The sequence below is a fragment of the Anabrus simplex genome, chromosome 2 (assembly GCF_040414725.1).
Source record: "Anabrus simplex isolate iqAnaSimp1 chromosome 2, ASM4041472v1, whole genome shotgun sequence".
Classification (NCBI taxonomy): Eukaryota; Metazoa; Arthropoda; class Insecta; order Orthoptera; family Tettigoniidae; genus Anabrus; species Anabrus simplex.
The window spans coordinates 1,106,179,931-1,106,199,345 of NC_090266.1; the positions used below are offsets into that span (position 1 = coordinate 1,106,179,931).

The window sequence follows — 19,415 nt, forward strand, 5'->3', positions numbered from 1 at the left end:
AGATGCCAGGATGCCATAATATTGTCCCTCAAATGTTCTTTCATGTGTTGGAATTTTCCCACTTCAAAACCCTTAAATGCCATTGACCTCACCTGGTATCAAAACCACTATCTTGGAAACAGAAGGACAATGACTAATGTTGTCTTTGTCCTTTACACATCCAGAGTCAACATTTTTCACTCTTTCTGTTTTTCATAATTCCAAAGAATATTTTTGTTCCATTGGTCAGATAATCTCTTACTTCCCGTGTGAACAGCATCCAGATTTTCTTCTTACATTTACGTCACTGTACGTCCGTTCCCACTTTCTTCAGTCTTAATAATTACTTATTTCTCAAAACGTTTTCCTTTAATGTATCATTTCACCAAGGTGTTCTTTCCTAATGTTCTACCAAAATGCCCACCATAACACTCCCTGCAAGCAAATAAACACAAGTATCTCTGTTTGTTTGGAGAATTCTGCAATCTCAACTCTAATTTAGACTTTAAAACATTATTTTTAAAAAAAAATTTTTTTTCGCTAGTTGCTCTACGTCGCACTGACACAGATAGGTCTTATGGTGACGATGGGATAGGAAAGGTCTAGGAGTTTGAAGGAAGCAGCCATAGCCTTAATTAAGGTACAGTCCCAGCATTTGCCTGGAAACACATTATTGATAAGAAGTCTGATAGTTGGATGAGCTGATAATGATGACGATGAAGAAACATTCAGCCTCTAGCAAAAATACGGTATGTGACAGAGTACTGGTAATATGACTTACTTCATCATGGTCTAAGTAATCATAATAAAAGTATGAATTAACAGAAATGTCATTCATTCTCACTTTTACCCATGAATTGTCCTTAGGTGGAAATCTCAGCTATATATTAGAAAGAAGGCTATCTCTTAAAGGGAGAATGTAGTGTATGCCTTACAAGTAAAGTAGCGAGGAACATGATCAATTATCTTGATGAGAGGAAATCAAGATTAGTGGAAAGATACTGTGCCAATGTTGCACTCAAGAGCCGATGAGTGGATGATACAAACTTTCTGTAGTTTGCTTTTGAAATGGGGAGATTCATGCTATTCAGCTTAGCATGAGATTTTAGTCATTTAAAGGCATACTGCTTTAAAAATGGATTACTAAGCTAAACAGACCAAATTATCATTACATTGCTCAGTTTTAAGGCTGTATGGGACCAAAATAGGAGTGATTTTAATTTTCAAACAACTGGTGTGAACAGGAGGAAAGGACAGAAGTGTGTTAGTAATGAATGGTTAAAGGAAAAGTCAAGCTAAGAGTGAACAGTTTAGATATAGTTCAGCATGTGATATGGAGGACAACAACAACTTCAGGGTACAAGTCATGGAAGGTCTTACCTCCACTTCTTCTCTGTAATGTCGAACATCTAATTTTGTTTCTTCAAGTTCCTTGACCTTCACTTCCAGCTGCAAGCGAGCTTCTTCCAGCTCGGAGCGAAGTCTTGCTCCTAGACACTCCCAGTTCCACAAGGCATCAGCAGTGTCTTCCTTGTCCTTCTCTTCTCTCCTCACCTGCTCAGCCAGCTGCCTCCTAGGAAAAGACATGATACTGAGTCCCATCCTTGCCTCGGTAAGTTGTTTTTACCTTAGACTACTCTGGTTATCATTTTGCACTTAATGAAACACAGATTTTAAACATTGTTTTTTTTCAAGGCTTTTAATTGTGAAGGGTAATCTTAATTATCTGTTGGCTTCTGTTGAAGAATCTGAAATCATATTTTGGATATCATGAAAATAAGTCATAATAATTATTTTAAGAATTTCCATAGTTACAACTCCATTTGTGTATGATTAAGACATTAAGTCAATACAATGACCAAAATCAAAAAGCCCTATTTTTTATAAGTTCAACTCATTCCAAGACTTACATTAACACTTCAGTCTTTCACTCCTCATTTGGAGATTTTCTCTTCCATGTTTTAGCTCCACACAGAGACTAACAGTAGTCAGTCATCATCACTTCATCCTATCTCCCTTGATGATGATTTTCTATTTCTTTTGTCTTGTTGAAACCTTTCTCCATATTCTTCAGAGAAATCTCGAAGACTGGTAGGGAAGAAGTCATGATAGCAAGGGGTTCGATTCCCAGTACTGTCATAAATTTAAGAATGGCAGGAGGACTGATATGCGGTTGAAATGGTACATGCAGCACACCTCCATTGGGGGTGTGCCTGAAAAGAGCTGCACCACCTCAGGATGAGGACAAGAGTTTACTTTAGTCCGACTCGTTGGCTGAAGGGTCAGCGTACTGGCTTTCGGTTCAGAGGGTCCCGGGTTTGATTCCTGGCCAGGTCGAGGATTTTAACCTTCACTGGTTAATTCCAATGGCCCAGGGGCTGGGTGTTTGTGCTGTCCCCAACATCCCTGCAACTCACACACCACACACTACACTATCCTCCACCACAATAACACGCAGTTTCCTACACATGGCAGATGCCACCCACCCTCATTGGAGGGTCTGCCTTACGAGGGCTGCACTCGGCTAGAAATAGCCGCATGAAATTATTATTACTGACCAAAGGACTGCTTCTAAAGCACATTCTTGAAACAATGATGCTTGATGTCTAAAGGGGGCCAAAATCCAGGACAACGGCCCTCATAATGCTACTTATTGCTAGTAAAGTAGAACCATGGAATTTGTCATGCTGCGGTACTAATCAAAAGTAGCGTAGACTCACAGTGTTCCACAGATTATGGTACTACTTGCAAGTATTGTACGTCGCTCAGGTAACGCAGACCTATGATCTTTCTCACATAATGGTGCCACTCACAGGCAACGCAAGCCAATTGTGTTCCTCACATAGGTGTAATAATCACGGGCTCCAGTATTCCTGTGGTGTTCCTTACATAGTGGGTACTAATCACAGGCAACGCAGACCCACAGTGTCGCTCATATAGTGGTACTAATCACAGGTAGTGTAAACCCACAGTTAAGCCACTCTCTGTTGCTACTAATCATAAACCTGTTGTGTACCTAACATAGTGGTACTACTCACAAGTAAAGGCGACCCATGGTGTTGACTGCATGATGGTACTAATCACAAGTAGTTTCATGGTTCTGATACAATCATCCCTTGATTGCCCCCTTTTAGTCACCTTTTATGACAGGCAGGGGACACGGTGGGTGTATTCTTTGTCTGCGTCCCTTACCCACAAGGGGTAGACAGAGAGAAAAAAGAATAAAAAAGAAGGAATCCGTCACTTCAAAAAATGAAGTAACGGACGAAGAAAGGCAAGGGCCACAAAGAGCGTGGAAATGAAAGACTCCCTAGGCCTTGAATGCTCTAATTCCACTGGGTTTGGAAAAGAACAAGAGTTGACCAAGGGAGGTCGGACAGGATAGATGAAAGTGAGGAGCCTGGCACAAGTAAGTGGAAGCACTGCCAGGACTCAGCTAAGGGCCCCGCAGTCACCAACTCATGCTCCCAATTCGAGAGCCCCTGGGACCTCCTTTAGTCACCTCTTAGGATAGGCAGGGGATACCGTGAGTGTATTCTTTGGTTGTATCCCTCACCCACAGTTGGCAAGGTTTTTTTTTTGGTATTCTCTCCACTTTGTCAATATGTGATTTATAATATGGCATCCAAACTACAGAGGCATATTCCAGACAACTTCTTAATAAAGAATTAAAAAGAGTTGAAACTGAGATCGAGTTTTGTAAATATGTGCTATTTCTTATAATAAATCCTAGTAGTTTACACATATCATTACAAATTTTGTCAAAATGCAAATTAAACATTTGTGTTAAAGTAACACCTAGACCTCTCATGGCATTTACCCTTTCTAATGTTTCATTATTGAACTTATATTTGAAGTAGATCTCATTGCTGATTCTAGAAAAGGAAATTACAGAGCACTTATTGATATTAAAAGGAAGTTTGTTTTCTGTTTTCTGTTTTCTGTCTTTACTGAGGTGACTCAAATCAGTTTGTAACTGAAGTGCATCATTATAGTTACTAATTTCTTTGAACAACTTAACACCGTCTGCAATGAACAAACAATTAGAGAACTGTACAACATCTGGCAAATCATTTATAAATATCAGGAAAAATTAAATTATTTATTGCTCTTTTGTACTTATCTTCATCGATAAAAGTCGAGATGTTTTTAAAGATTCTTCCACTCTCAGTGAATAAGTGGACAAGATTTGCTACTATTACCATTGTGTAGAAGTCAGACTTTGAGGAATAATAAATAACCTCCATTCATTCATGATTTATGTAACTCCAAAACTTGTTAATACAACTTGAATGATTTTGTAATAAACAAGACAGAATTCAGTAGCAAAATATTAATGAAGTTCTGTTTCTCTTGGTTGAAACCAATAGGAAGTTGCTCCTGGAGAAAGCAAATGTTTTTCCTTTAAGACTCCAAAATTTGCGTAGATTCTTTTGAGAGACCCAGATCTCTTACAAAGTCATTGTACAGGAAGTATAGTTTAAGACTTCACACTTCTGCTCACAGGCTGTGGGAATCCCCGAGCGAGTGCCATAATGGCTTGTGTCGAGCACGACGTGATGCTTAGCTCTCTCGCCCAGTTCGCTAGTAATGATTGAACTTTTAACATGTTATCACGATAGTTGAGTACTCTATAGTGCAGACAATATTTCTGATATTTGCACAAGAAGAAGAAACTAGTTAAAAGATGCCTTCAAAAATTCCATAGATCATTTCCCGGTTCTACAGTACCATCAAAACGTTACGTGCATCAACTCGTTCACAAGCGGCATAGTACTGGTTCCGTAACTAATAAGAAAAAACAGCTCTCACACAGGAGAGGTTAGAAGATATATAGGCAAGGCAGTCCATGTAAGCGTAGCTCAGGAAACTGGTATTTCACATTCATGAGCAAGTAATTCAACAAAATTATTACATTTATAATCTTACCAGACTTAACGGATTTCATTGCAAGAATAAGATTTTGCAACTGGCTAATGAATAGTGTCCGGCCCTGTGGTCTAGATATAGCGTGCCTGCCTCTCACTCGGTGGCTTTGGTTCGATTCACGGCCAGGTCATGTAATTTTGCTTGGTCCCGAGGTTTGGTGATGTGTGATGGCGAGATGGCGACCCCAGTCTAGAAAACCAAGAATAACGACCGAGAGGATTCGTCACACTGACCATGCGCCACTTCGTAATCTGCAGGCCTCCGAGCTGAGCAGCGGTCGCTTGGCAGGCCAAGGACCATCAGGGCCGTAGTGCCATGGGGTTTTTGTTTAATGAATAGTGTCCAAGATGGTATCGTCGATCCAAACTCTCTTTTTACGAGTGACGATGCATATTTTCATTTGAGCGAATGTGTCACTTCACAGAACAACAGGATCTGGGATACAGAGAATCTGCACATTTAAGAGCTGAGACTTCTGCACAATGCAAAGGTTGGTGTATGGTGCGCTATTGGTACCCGACGAATTATCAGTCAGATATAATTTCAGGACACGATTACTTCCGACGGTTATATTCACACCAATCTTGAACCATTTTTCTGAACTGACTGAAGAAGAAAAAAAGGTACGATTTCCAGCAGAATGGTGCGCCAACCTATATGGTGCGTAGCTCTATGCGCCAGTTGCAGGAAGTGTTCGATGATGACCAGACGGTCAGTAAAGGCCCCCCCTCGTTCACCTGATTTAAGCACATGCAAATTTTATCTATGGTAAACTCTCAAAGGAAAAATTCGCAGGAATAATTCTAGAACTGCAGAAGAATTAAAAATCGAAATTAGGAACACTACATTCCATTCAAAATCTCATAAGATTGTGAAGCCTGCATTGCAGCTTAAGGAGATAACTTCTGTAAATACTGGTGAGTTCCATTTCATTTACTTTTTCTTTTTCTTTCTTTTTGCTAGTTGCTTTATGTCGCACCGACACAGATATGTCTTATGGCGACGATGGGACAGGGAAGGGCTGGGAGTGGGAAGGAAGCGGCCGTGGCCTCAATTAAGGTACAGCCCCAGCATTTTCCTGGTGTGAAAATGGGAAACCACGGAAAACCATTTTCAGGGCTGCCGACAGTGGCATTTCATTTACTACCGGGCTAAGTGGCTCAGACGGTTGACGTGCTGGCCTTCTAAGCCCAACTTGGCAGGTTCAATCCTGGCTCAGTCCGGTGGTACATGAAGATGCTCAAATACATCAGCCTAATGTCAGTAGATTTACTGGCAAGTAAGAGTAGTCCAGTGGGACTAAATTCTGGTACCTCGGCATCTCAAAAAAACATAAAAGTAGTTAGAGGGACATAAAGCAAACACCATTAATTACTAGTTTTATTTACTAGGTTTATTTATTTATTTATTTATTTATTTATTTACTTACTTATTTATGTATTTATTTACTCATTTGTCCTGAGTATGTATACAGCTGGCCGCTTCTTCGAGGTGACTATGTCCGCTTGCCATTGTGGGTACTGGGCTTGCTGTCACCATTTCTCTGCGCTCCTATGCCTTGGTACTCTGCTATGAAGTCTTAAATAATCCCCCTTACAAATATACCTTTAATGTTATACACACTGTAATGCATGACAGTGCACAGAGGCTTTTTTTCTTTCAACAGCTTCACTAAAATTATTCATTATTAACGCTTGGTTTTTTGGCCTTTAGACACACATATTTCACCCACCTTATATTTCCTCAACAAATGTTCCATACAATCAAAATGTGTCCAGTGCTTCTCAAAGAAGATCAGCCCAAACTTTACTTTATACTATCAGCTGGGCAAAATAAAACTGGCTCGGAAAATATTTACAGCAGGACTGATGCGGGATTGACGCTCGTAAATCAACATCACAGAAGATGTAGGAAATGGCTTCATCTGAAGAAAAGAACTTGCGAATGTTCATATGGATACTTTAACGCATGCACAACAGTAAATTTGCAAGGAGACAGATGCAAGTCCTTTTTGATAAATGTTTTGACATGACAATCTGTTAATTCCCAACACGAAGATCTCTCAATTCCCACTTGCACAGAAAAACAGCATCGAGGTTTCAGACTTCTTTCCAGGCTTTCCTTCACTCGAGCAATGTTTTCTGGTGTTCAAACTCTTTTCTGACAGTTACAGTTTTTATCTGCTACAGAGCCCGTTTCACACCATTTTGCCGCTAAGTTTTGCATTGCAGACTTTGCTGGAGGTTTTGCCAAAATACTTCCAGTCTTAAACTCTTGCGCAAACAGTTCTGCACAGGTTTTCCACGAATCGTGCTTCACATAACACTCCACAATGAACACGCGCTGTTTAATCATGAGCATCATTTTGTGTTGCATTCAACTGGTCACTGAACACATCTGCCCCTCTCACTCACACGTAATAACACAGAGATGTACTCGAGACAAGGCACGGGGAGGTAGGCACGCGCAGACATCCGACGGCAACAGATTGGTGCATGGGAATCACGGTTCCTAGCATTTCCTCTGATAGCCAGTTCTCCTGTTCATTAACAAGGGTCAATTCTGTGTCAGCCTCATAAATATTTTTTGGGCCAGTCTCATTCTGCCCACCCTGTATGTCTAGATTAACAAAAACATTATATTAGCAAATCTACTGAATCAGAAAAGCTATCCTAAACTGACATTTTCAAAGGCTAGATTTTGGATTTTAAAATGGTAAGGCCCGGATGTTGATGCCATAAAAAAGTTTTAAAAAGGCACTTACAATTTTCAAAAATGACTTTATGAAATGACCTAAAACTTCTAAAAATGCACTATAAAATGGAGAAAATGATCTTATAATATTAAACTCACCAATATTTAAAAAATACCAGGCGAGTTGGCCGTGCGGTTAGGGGCGCGCAGCTGTGAGCTTGCATCCGCGAGTTAGTGGGTTCGAACCCCTCTGTCGGCAGCCCTGAAGATGGTTTCCCATTTTCACACCAGGAAAATGCTGGGGATGTACCTTAATTAAGGCAACGGCCGCTTCCTAGGCCTTTCCTTTCCCATCGTCGCCATAAGTCCTATCTGTGTCGGTGCAAAGTAAAACAAATAGCAAAAAAAAATTCAAAAATGACATCTTAAGCTCAAACTGAAAAGTCAATCAAAATAGATTTCTAGCACTTAATAAAAGGTTTATGTTCACTTTAGTCTGAGTTGCACTGCACTACGAATGTCATTCTGATGTTGTCAAATATAAATGACCTGCGGTTATCAGCCAACAAGTTTTTATATCTCGAAAAGCTGTGTTCAACATCAACTGATGTGATCGGAGCGTACTTGGAGTGAGGAAGGTCGTTTGCTGGTAAATCCTCCTCAATCCCACCCATGCAGTAGTTTTCACCAGAAGGAATGTCTCAGATTTTGCATAATGTTTTATACCCAGTGTTTTTGTCCAGCACTTTTTTCAGTTTTGATGCAATACCCGCAGCAATTTCGCCACGATTGTTGCTAAGACTTGTTTCCACCCGGTTGATTAAGGAAATGGAATCAACAATTTCTTCGCCCGTTTTCTTCAACGATGTGATTATTGCAGTCAACAGGTGAAATTTGATTTTAGGAATGCCAAACTACCTTCAATGTTTGATTCCGATAGCATGTCCTGGGCAATTTTTATTGCTGCAACTTCTTCACTGCCAAAACTCTGCACTATGTATTTCCTTCAATACCTGGAAGTTTTAGCAGTAATACATACATGTGTTTAACCACTTGTCCCAGCGTGTTATGATAGGTTGTGAAAGTTATGCAATGTCTGGAGCTTCAGCTCTGAAATATGTGACTCGCGAGGGTGCTTTTAAGAAACCTTTCTTAACGTTTGCTATAAGCCTGTCCACACTTACTTCTACCGGGTGAGTTGGCCGTGCGCGTAGAGAGTTCGAATCCCACCGTCAGCAGCCCTGAAGATGGTTTTCCGTGGTTTCCCATTTTCACACCAGGCAAATGCTGGGGCTGTACCTTAACTAAGGCCACGGCCGCTTCCTTCCAACTCCTAGGCCTTTCCTACCCCATCATCGCCATAAGACTTATCTGTGCAGGTGCGACGTAAAGCCCCTAGCAAAAAAATAAAAAAAACCCACTTAGTTCTTCACAAACTCTGTGCAGTCCATGGGCAAGGCATGTAACATGGAGCATTTTAGAATAGAGTGCCTTCAATGAATTAGCTGCTCGTACCATATACAGTGCAGCATCAGTTAAAAATAAAAGTACATTGTCATGTTTGATGCCCTCAGACCACAGCAGAAACATAGCACTATCAAACAGTTTCGATATGGTAGAATAATTGGTCTTTTCTAGCACTTCGGTAGTCGATAAAAATATTTCACCTGGTGTATGGACTTCTAAAGTTCCGATCACAACGTTGGCTATATAACGCCTCACAGCATCTGAAGTTTCATCGATTGACACCCATATCTTCTTCCCGCGAGTTTCAAATCTTATTTTGTTTAATGTGTCTTCGTAACACTGGGGCAAACAATTCTTACATAAAGTTGATTCATCTGGTATTTCTTGATTCATATGTTTTTCCAAAAATCCACATCATTTTGGGCTGTTGAGTTTATATAGTGGAATGTTTGCAGATACAAATACATCACACAATTCTTTACTGAACTGTGAGGACTTGCCGGAAGTCGAAGCAAGTGAAGGCAGTAACCGGTGAGTTACAAGTTCGTTTGAAACACGCTGAAGAGCACGAATGTGTTTATCACGACCGATATGTTGTGTTACAGTAAATCATCTTTCAGCAGCTACTTTAGTTCAAACCGAGCTCGATAGCTGCAGTCGCTTAAGTGCGGCCAGTATCCAGTATTCGGGAGATAGATACCCGCGTCCTTCCCATTGTCGCCGTAAGACCTATCTGTGTCGATGCGACATAAAGCCAATAGCAAAAAACTTTAGTTCAACACAGTTTGCGAAACAATATGCTTCCATCGGTAGAACACACATTGTCAAATTCAGATACTAGTTGTTTTAAATGCATTGACACACTCGGTTTTATTTTAGGCATTTTGAAAGTGGTAATGAACTAATATCTCTCGCCGTGAACTATGCGGAAATAAGACAAGAATATCCACCCCTTCCCCTTTCTACCCCGCCACAGCTTACCTTGGTCAACAGAGCAGGTAACATTCCATTCTGCTAATAACTGGTTTGCGACGAAAACAAGAGCATGTGTATAACTACCCCCATAACCTTTTGCATCCAAGATATATTTTTTACTACTAATAGCAATACTGAAATATTTTATTTCAATATTTTAAATTATCTTGTATCAGCTACTAGCTTGTTCTTAACTCTGAGAGACGTAACTCCCTCATAAAAAGCTGTGAGATGACTAAATTGGAAAAAATGACCTTAAAAGGCCGATTTCTCTAAAATATGAACAAAAAACTATCAAACTTAAAAAAATGCTCTTAAAATGGAAAAACAGAAAAAAATGCAAAAAGATGCAAAATTAAAATGACATATTTGAAGACGGGGTGGCCCGGCTGGAGTTTCTATGTACTTCAGCATTGTTTTAGACAGTTCAGTAAAAAGATGACATGTCATCAACATCCACGCCCTAGTAATAAGTATTAGTCTTCAAAATATTACATCATAAGTGAACTCAGCAGTGTACTTTCCTCAACAACTGTGATATGTGAAGACTCTGAAAAAATTACTCAGGTTAAAACTGTAGCAGACCTTCACAGTCCTTGGAACAGGCACTCACTCAATGCTAAATGTACACATAAACATACAAAGAGTTATTCTTTTATCATAGCCCACAGTTGAGTAAGGCCATGTCAGTTGCCCACTGTAATTATTGACAGTAGTCACAGTTATAACTCTGTCACAACTCAGACCTCTACGTTATTATGTGTGTGTCAGTGTTATATAGTGTTAGTGAAGTAGATTTTACTGTAATGTATTTAAATGTTAACATTAGAATGGAGAAATTTTATCTGTAATGTGTGTAATAAATAACAAAAACATGGAAAGAAAATTGTAGGCAGTTTTTAGAGAAATTCTAAATTCCTTGATGAGCAGTTCGATGTAAGAATACATTACAAAGACTTATTCTTGATTTTACGGAAACAGGAAATCTAAAGGACAGAATTCCTGAGAGAAGTCATCAGGTTCTAACAGAAAGCAACTCAAATTGCGACGGGAATGTTAAGATGTTTTCCAAAGAAATGTCTGTGTCGTCTTGTACAGGAAACACATCTAGAAATTCTCACGCTATAAAAACTAAACCTTACAGAGTGTCCATATTTCTAGAATTACAATACAGTGAAAATCCAAGTCAAGTGAAGTGCATTGCTAATGGTATTGATGATCCACAAATAATATTTTCTCAGACAAAGTATTGCTTAGTGCTAACTCAACCTGAAAAACTGACCTATGGGGTTGGAGGAGAGAGAGAATACCTGCTCATATTTATTCTTCATCGAAAAAAAAAATTAATTGAATTTTGCATTCTGTTCCGACACTGACGACTGTTAATATCAGACATTTCCATTGTAAATGGTCTACCCAGTATCAACAATGCTCCCCCTCCCCCCTAATTACTTTTTTATTCAATCTGGACTCGTTTCTGGTCAAATCAGCACTAATATTAATCACAGAAATACTGGAAAATGATAAATATTTTAAAACTTCTTCCTCACAAAATTGAGTTTTTACTGTATACTGTAAAACTCTTTCTGTCTTATTAGTTTTATTTTTATGTAGTACTGTCTTATGTGTACTGTATGTCTTATTTCTCATACATCAAGCAGAAAATGATCTTAACAGAGGTCGAAACGTGTCCTATAGACAAGCCATTTCATTTTAGTGCTAATATTTCACTGTACTGAACAGGTGGACAATATATGTAAGTTCTCACAAAGAATTTTTAACTACAGTTATCTAATTATTGAAGACAATTATTAGGAGTGGTGATTTTTTGCAATAGTGGTGTTATACGAAATGTTTACTTCAGTATTTTAATTTTATATGATCTGAAAACCGCTTTCTAATGCATTTTGCAAAGCAGATTGGGAAATTAAAAAGAAAATGTAGAATAGTAAACAGGAAAATCAAAGAGGGTAGGGAGAGTAGAGAAACTAGAAAACAGCTAATGAGGGAACTGAATAGAGTGAAAAAGGAAGCAAAAGAGAATTATATGAATGGCATACTTCAAGAGGGTAATGACCACAAAGGGAAATGGAAAAAGCTGTATTCATATATCAGGAATCAAAAAGGAAAAGGAATCCAAATTCCTACAATGGTGGGAGAAGGGGGTGAACACTATTTAACAGATACTGAGAAAGCAAACCTATTTAGTAGGGAATTTAGAGATTCAGTAGATGATTGTCAAGAGTTGGAAACCGAAACAGAAGATAGAGAGGGAGAGAGACAGAGGGAAACAAGAAGCTTCTCATTCACAAACGAAGATATTTTCAGAGAAATCCAACTGCTTCAGCAAGGAAAAGCAGCAGGAAGTGATCAAATTACTGGGGAGGTATTAAAGACAATGGGGTGGTACATAGTGCCTTATTTAAAATTTCTCTTTGACTATGTCATAAATAATAGTGTAATACCAAAGGAATGGAAGGAATCTATAATAATACCAATTTATAAAGGAAAGGGTGATAAAAGGAAACCAGAGAACTACAGACCAATCAGCCTGACCAGTATAGTTTGTAAAATTCTGGAGAGTTTAATATCGAAGTACATCAGAGGGATATGTGATGATAAAAATTGGTTCATGAGGAGCCAGTATGGATTTAGAAAGAAATTTTCTTGTGAGGCACAACTGGTGGGATTTCAGCAGGACATATCAGATCAGTTGGATTCAGGAGGTCAGTTAGATTGCATAGCCATAGATCTTTCCAAAGCCTTTGATAGAGTGGAACATGGAATATTATTAAAGAAATTGGAGGGAATAGGATTGGACGTAAGGGTTACACGTTGGATAAAAGCATTTCTAAATTCAAGGGTTCAGAAAGTCAAAGTAGGAAATAATGTATCTCAGGAAGAGAAAGTTTGGAAGGGAATTGCACAGGGTAGTATAATCGGTCCGTTACTTTTCTTAATATACGCAAATGATTTAAGGAACAATATAACATCAAAAATAAGATTGTATGCAGATGACATAATTGTTTATAGAGAAATAAACAACATTGAGGATTGTTCAGAATTACAAAGGGACCTTGAAAGTATCCAACAATGGGTTGAAGAAAATAATATGAAGGTTAATGGAGGCAAATCAACTGTTACAACTTTTACAAACAGGAGCTTTAAAACTGAATTTGAATATACTTTGGATGAGGTAGTTATCCCAAAAGATGGCAAGTGCAAATACTTAGGTGTGAGATTTGAAAGTAATTTGCACTGGAAGGGTCATATTGATGACATTGTTGGGAAAGCATACAGATCATTACATGTCATAATGAGGCTACTTAAAGGATGCAACAAAGAATTAAAAGAAAAAAGTTACTTGAGTATGGTTCGTCCATTATTGGAATATGCAAACAGTGTTTGGGATCCTCACCAAGAATACCTAATAAAAGAAATAGATAGTGTGCAGAGGAAAGCAGCAAGATTTGTAACAGGGGATTTCAGGAGAAAGAGTAGTGTATCAGAAATGTTAAAGGAACTTGGGTGGGAAACTTTAAGTAAGAGAAGGGAGAAAACTAGACTTACAGGATTATATAGAGCCTATACAGGAGAAGAAGCATGGGGAGATATCCGTGAGAGGCTTCAGTTGGAAAATAATTATATCGGCAGGACTGACCACAAATATAAAATTAGAAGGAATTTTAGCAGAAGCGATTGGGGTAAATTTTCATTCATTGGGAAGGGTGTGAAGGAGTGGAACAGTTTACCAGGGGTAGTGTTTGATCCTTTTCCAAAATCTGTACAGATATTCAAGAAGAGAATAAACAGCAACAGAGAAAATAAATGAAGTGTTAGAGGGCATTCGACCAGTGCAGGTTATTGTATATAAAAAAATGTGTGTGAATAAATTAATTCCATCCCCTGGTCTAAGGAGTTTGGACAGCCAAAGTAGGGGACTGCCTGTAGGGGTGAAGTACAGTGGGGACTTCGAGGGCCCTGGGACCGCTACGGTAGCTGTGAAGGCCCTTCAGGAACTCTGAAAAGTGGTGGCAAAAGGGGCTCTGGTTAAGACGCAGCAGGTCGTTATGCTACTTAGGATCCAGAACGGGTAAAAAAAAAGTAAATAAATAAATGCAATGTAAATATTAATGTTATACCAGTTGTATAGTATCATTTGAAGTAATTCCACATACTGTATATCAGTTGACTATATTTGTAAGTAGGACAGGATATATTATAAGTAGAATTTTGTAAACAATATAAATTTATTAAGGATGAGCTTTGTGTTTAATAGAAAACATTGTTAGCGTAAATTGTATAATATTGTATTATAGGAAAAATTTTCTTCTCTTGTTAATTTAATATTTAGTGCTTGACAATAATGTATTTTAGTGTACCATTTGCCACCGAGGTAGACACCTCATTTGCAAATAAAGAGATTTTGATTTGATTGATTTACTCAAGATGTAAATGTTATACTAAAATGCAGTATCAATTTTAAAAAAATTTTTAAAAAATTATATTTACAAATGAATTTTCGTGATGCTTACAGAAACTTCACTGAGGAGTTTGCGCACCCTTGGGCTGTCTGCAAATCTTGTTGGCTATTAAGCTAAAATACCTAAAAATTGGCCAAGCAGCACTGCAACGTGTTTAAGGTCCTACCAAGACTATACACTCAGATATTTCAGTATATACAATTTAAGACATCCGAATGGAGGCTGCTACCCCATATACACTGGATGTTTCAAACCTCCAATAAAGAAATTACACTACTGCACTCAAATTTCTCTAACTCGAAAAGTATTCAATTGTAATTTATTAGCTTCATTAGCCCATATTGATACTTCCAACGATCACAATTATGAACTTTGATTTCCCACCTAATCAATCCATGATTTATTCCTGATGTATTTATGTTACAAATACATTTAGCAATACTGGTTTCGATCTCTATTAGAGGCCATCTTCAGCTGCCTGAAGAACCTTATCTGATAATACAACATAAATAATAATATTAAAAACAGTACTTATTTCTTAAGTCTACATAATACAGTTTGTAATAAACTTACATCAGATTACAATTATAAAGTTTCAGGTCTAAACGTTCATTTGCACTGTTCTCAAATGCATTAGATCTATTCTATCGAATAACTCATGTTACTGATTGTGATCTTTAGTATGATAGCATGAAGTGTCACACGTTTGGCCTTGATGGCCTTATTTAAAAACACTTGATGAATTATACAGTTTTATATTAAAACAGGTGTGGGTTTTTGCATGTTTCGAACTTTGGCAAAACGAGTTACAATCTTCTCATGACTATAATCGAGTGCTTGTCGACATCAGATTGTCTTGTGGGTTTAATTGTTTGATGTTTTGAAGTAAAATGGTGAGAACATCCCTTTGATTTTGTTTATGTAAATTGTGATCTGTTGGAAGCTAGCACGGAGTTGTGTTGGAATGTCAATCATGAATATCAATATCCGTCAGCAAATGAATGTGCCATGCCATGTTGACATCTGCACTGAGGCTCAAGGGATTAGCTCTACATATCCAATATTATTCTGATAACTACGTGGTTTTCAGAAAGAAAGATTTAGCGATAGTTTTTATTCCATGACTACACTATATGGAACTCATAACCTCGCCCACAAATGTATGAATGAAGGAAATACAAGGTGCATAAAAGAGAGAATTCTCGCAGCCCAATACCTGCTGTCAGCTGTCACCTATCATCAGCTGAGAAACTACGAGAATTCTTATGGCTTGCCACCCATGTGGCACATGTGAATCACAAAGTCCAATGTAGCACAGGTTAAAATATCACTACATTCATGGATTGCACAGATGTAATACAACAAGAGTGGCTTTATAAAATGAATTAATCAGGTAGGTAACCCAACACTGCAAAAATATTGCACACGTTATTGACAAGATTAATGTCACATTTAAATTGGATTCCTGCGATGAGTCACAGAAAGGAGGACTTTTGTTAAATAACACAAGTTGATCGTAGCTGACGTTGTTAACAATATGGACCTAAAAAAAAGGAAATAGAAATGAACAAAATAATTAAGTGCAATGTGAAGTATAAAGTGTGTGCCCGTCTGGTCACTCACCTCTTCGCCCATCCCGTGCCGTCCGATTCATATCAAGTGTTGAAGCTAACTGAGCGCAGTACTAGAAGATCATTGAGAATCGAGTTGGAGGGGAGGTTGTGGAGCATTTAAAGTGATTCACATCATATTCATGTTCGTGTTATTTTTATGACTCAAGACTTGACAAGACGCCAATATGTCGCATCATAAGATCCACAGACTTTTCATCTAATGGTTTAATCAGGTCCTTGCCATATTTTTAAATGATTTCGTGTGTGACTGAAGATGTCTTGAAATTGGGACAAAACATGGATCACTAATATATTTTAATGTAGTTTTATCAATAAAGATGTTTTATGGTATTGTAAAGGTGGAACATTTGTTGTTAAGGATTTTCACAAGTTAAATCTTTTTCATAACTACATTTGTACTAATAATAATGAAAACATGATAATGGCTACAGGTTGACAAGTATTGGCAGCAGTTGGATTGAGTGAACAGTAGTTGTGATAATAAACATGGTCTTGCACTGTTCTGCTTCTTCTTAATGCATAAAAATGACACTGTTGTGTTATTCGTTCATAATACTTTGTCAGTGTTGAAATTTTCATTTATTGGGATACCAACCACATTTTAGATCATTAATATGGCAATTTACAGCAAAAAGATGCTTTCATATTTATGACACATGCAGGAAAAATATCTCCACAGTGTGTGTTCTGTTGTGAAGTACTCATCAGCAATGAGTCTTTACAGCAGTGCAAACTAAACAAGCACCTTGAAACTCAGCACAGTGTTTAGTTACAAAAGAACAGAGTTTCATGACTCCACCCTATTTATTCCGTCCAACAAGGCAGTCTTGCTTCTTACGTACTGCAAAACAGAAGAAATCAAATACAATTAGAGAGGGTTTGGTAAACAAGCAGCAACAGACTTGTGGTGATGAATATGCTAAAATATTTTGACAAATACTACTATAAAATGACATGTATCAATGATATGTCAACTTGTACTGAGAGACCTGTCATGTCAGCCACAAAAATTAGTGGGAAGTTTAGTTTAAATAACATTCACCACTAGTGCAAGGCCAAAGACTGCACTGAACTGAAGTGAATAATTTTTTATATTGATTTATGACATTTTGTTTCTTTCTTTTTTGCTTTATGTTGCACCGACACAGATAGGTCTTATGGCGAGGATGGGGTAGGCAAGGGCTAGGAGTGGGAAGGAAGCAGCCAAGGACTTAATTTAAATACAGCCCCAGCATTTGCCTGGTGTAAAAATGGAAACCGGTCTAGAAAGCCAAGAATAATGGCCGAGAGGATCCATCGTGCTGACCACACGACACCTCGTAATCTGCAGGCCTTTGGACTGAGCAGCGGTCGCTTGGTAGGCCATGACCCTTCGGGGCTGTTGTGCCATGGGGTTTGGTTTGGTAGTAAGGGATCCGATTATTATGTGCTAAAAAATCTAAAAATATTTGATAATGTTTAAAATGTGCTTTATATATCACATAACCACTCGCATTCAAGACGTAAATAAGTACAAAGTTTTGTATTAAAATATGGTGCTACCAAATATATGTCTCTGTATGGAAAAATACAGTATTGTATATTCATTTTTGATGTGCTAGAGGAAATATTATGGAATTTACAAAAAAGGTAATGTTCTGTTCAAATATGGCATAAACAACCAACCATCTTTGAAAGAATTGTACCAGTTTGTACTTACAAATCATACACTGGAATATTAGTTGCTAGAAGTAGTCTCAGAATTGCAGTGAACAGCAAAGGTCATCTCCACTCTCTAAAGAATGCCTCCTACTGCAAAAAAGACTGCTCCACATCACAGGATGTAACACGTGCACAGTTAAAACACTAACAGCATCAATTTTGCCAATATGAGCATCCTACAATACAGTAGAAGTCCTTTATAGTGAGAATTCATAATGGCAAAAAATTTACTCGCTATAGCGGATTCTTGTTATATCCGATTTTCTCGTAAAAGTTGGGAAAATCCCCATGCATATTACTGTACAATCGGTATGTAACGGCAATCTGTTTGCTCAAAACTTGCGTTTTCGCAGATTTCCATACTACGGCTTACTCGTAAGTTACTTTTCTAATTCCGAGACAATGTGAACGCAGATGTTCCATTTCATTCTGATGAATTGGAGTAGTATCATTCAGTGGCTTCAGTGGCAAACATTTCAGTTTCTTTATTCAAACAGAGTCACCTAACCTAACTTAACCTCATATGCATCATTAAAATATATTTCAAGCACCAGTAATGATAACGTTTTCGCTATAAATTACTCGGGAAAAGCCTTTCTGAAATTCAACCGGCCACGAGAAAATAAAGTGAAACTCATAGTGCACACTCCTCATTAACACAATTTCTCGTTTAGCACTTCGTAAATTCAAAGTCCCGATTCACATCGTATTAAATCTATTTAAAAATACCTCATTTATTCATTCATTCATTCATTATCATTATAGACTGTTATGCCTTTCAGTGTTCAGTCTGCAAGCCTCTGAGAATTTACTAAACGTCGCCACAATCCTCGATTTGCAACTAGTGTTGTGGCCTCATTTAGTTCTATACCTCTTATCTTTAAATCGTTAGAAACCGAGTCTAACCATTGTCGTCTTGGTCTCCCTCTACTTCTCTTACCCTCCATAACAGAGTCCATTATTCTCCTAGCCTCCTCCATTCGTCTCACATGACCCCACCACCGAAGCCGGTTTATGCGTACAGCTTCATCCATCGAGTTCATTCCTAAGTTAGCCTTTATATCCTCATTTCGAGTACCCTCCTGCCATTGTTCCCACCTGCTTGTACCAGCAATCATTCTTGCTACTTTCATGTCTGTTACTTCTAACTTATGAATAAGATATCCTGAGTCCACCTAGCTTTCGCTCCCGTAAAGCAAAGTTGGTCTGAAAACAGATCGATGTAAAGATAGTTTCGTTTGGGAGCTGACTTCCTTCTTACAGAATACTGCTGATCACAACTGCGAGCTCACTGCGTTAGCTTTACTACACCTTGATTCCATCTCACTTACTATATTACTATCCTGGGAGAACACACAACCTAAATACTTGAAATTATCGACCTGCTCTAGCTTTGTATCACCAATCTGACATTCAATTCTGTTGAATTTCTTACCTACTGACATCAATTTAGTCTTCGAGAGGCTAATTTTCATACCATAATCATTGCACCTATTTTCAAATTCCAAGATATTAGACTGCAGGCTTTCGGCACAGTCTGCCATTAAGACCA

At 38.1% G+C, this 19,415-nt stretch overlaps 1 protein-coding gene across 1 annotated transcript in view; it reads right to left on the reverse strand.

Moving 5' to 3' along the window:
* The window catches only part of corn (cornetto), a 552,907-nt gene that overhangs the window by 9,660 nt on the left and 523,832 nt on the right, over positions 1 to 19,415 (reverse strand). Inside the window, exon 11 of the mRNA XM_067142064.2 lies at positions 1,360 to 1,552. Coding sequence (XP_066998165.2) covers positions 1,360 to 1,552 — 193 coding nt within the window. The remainder of the gene's footprint in view (positions 1 to 1,359; positions 1,553 to 19,415) is intronic.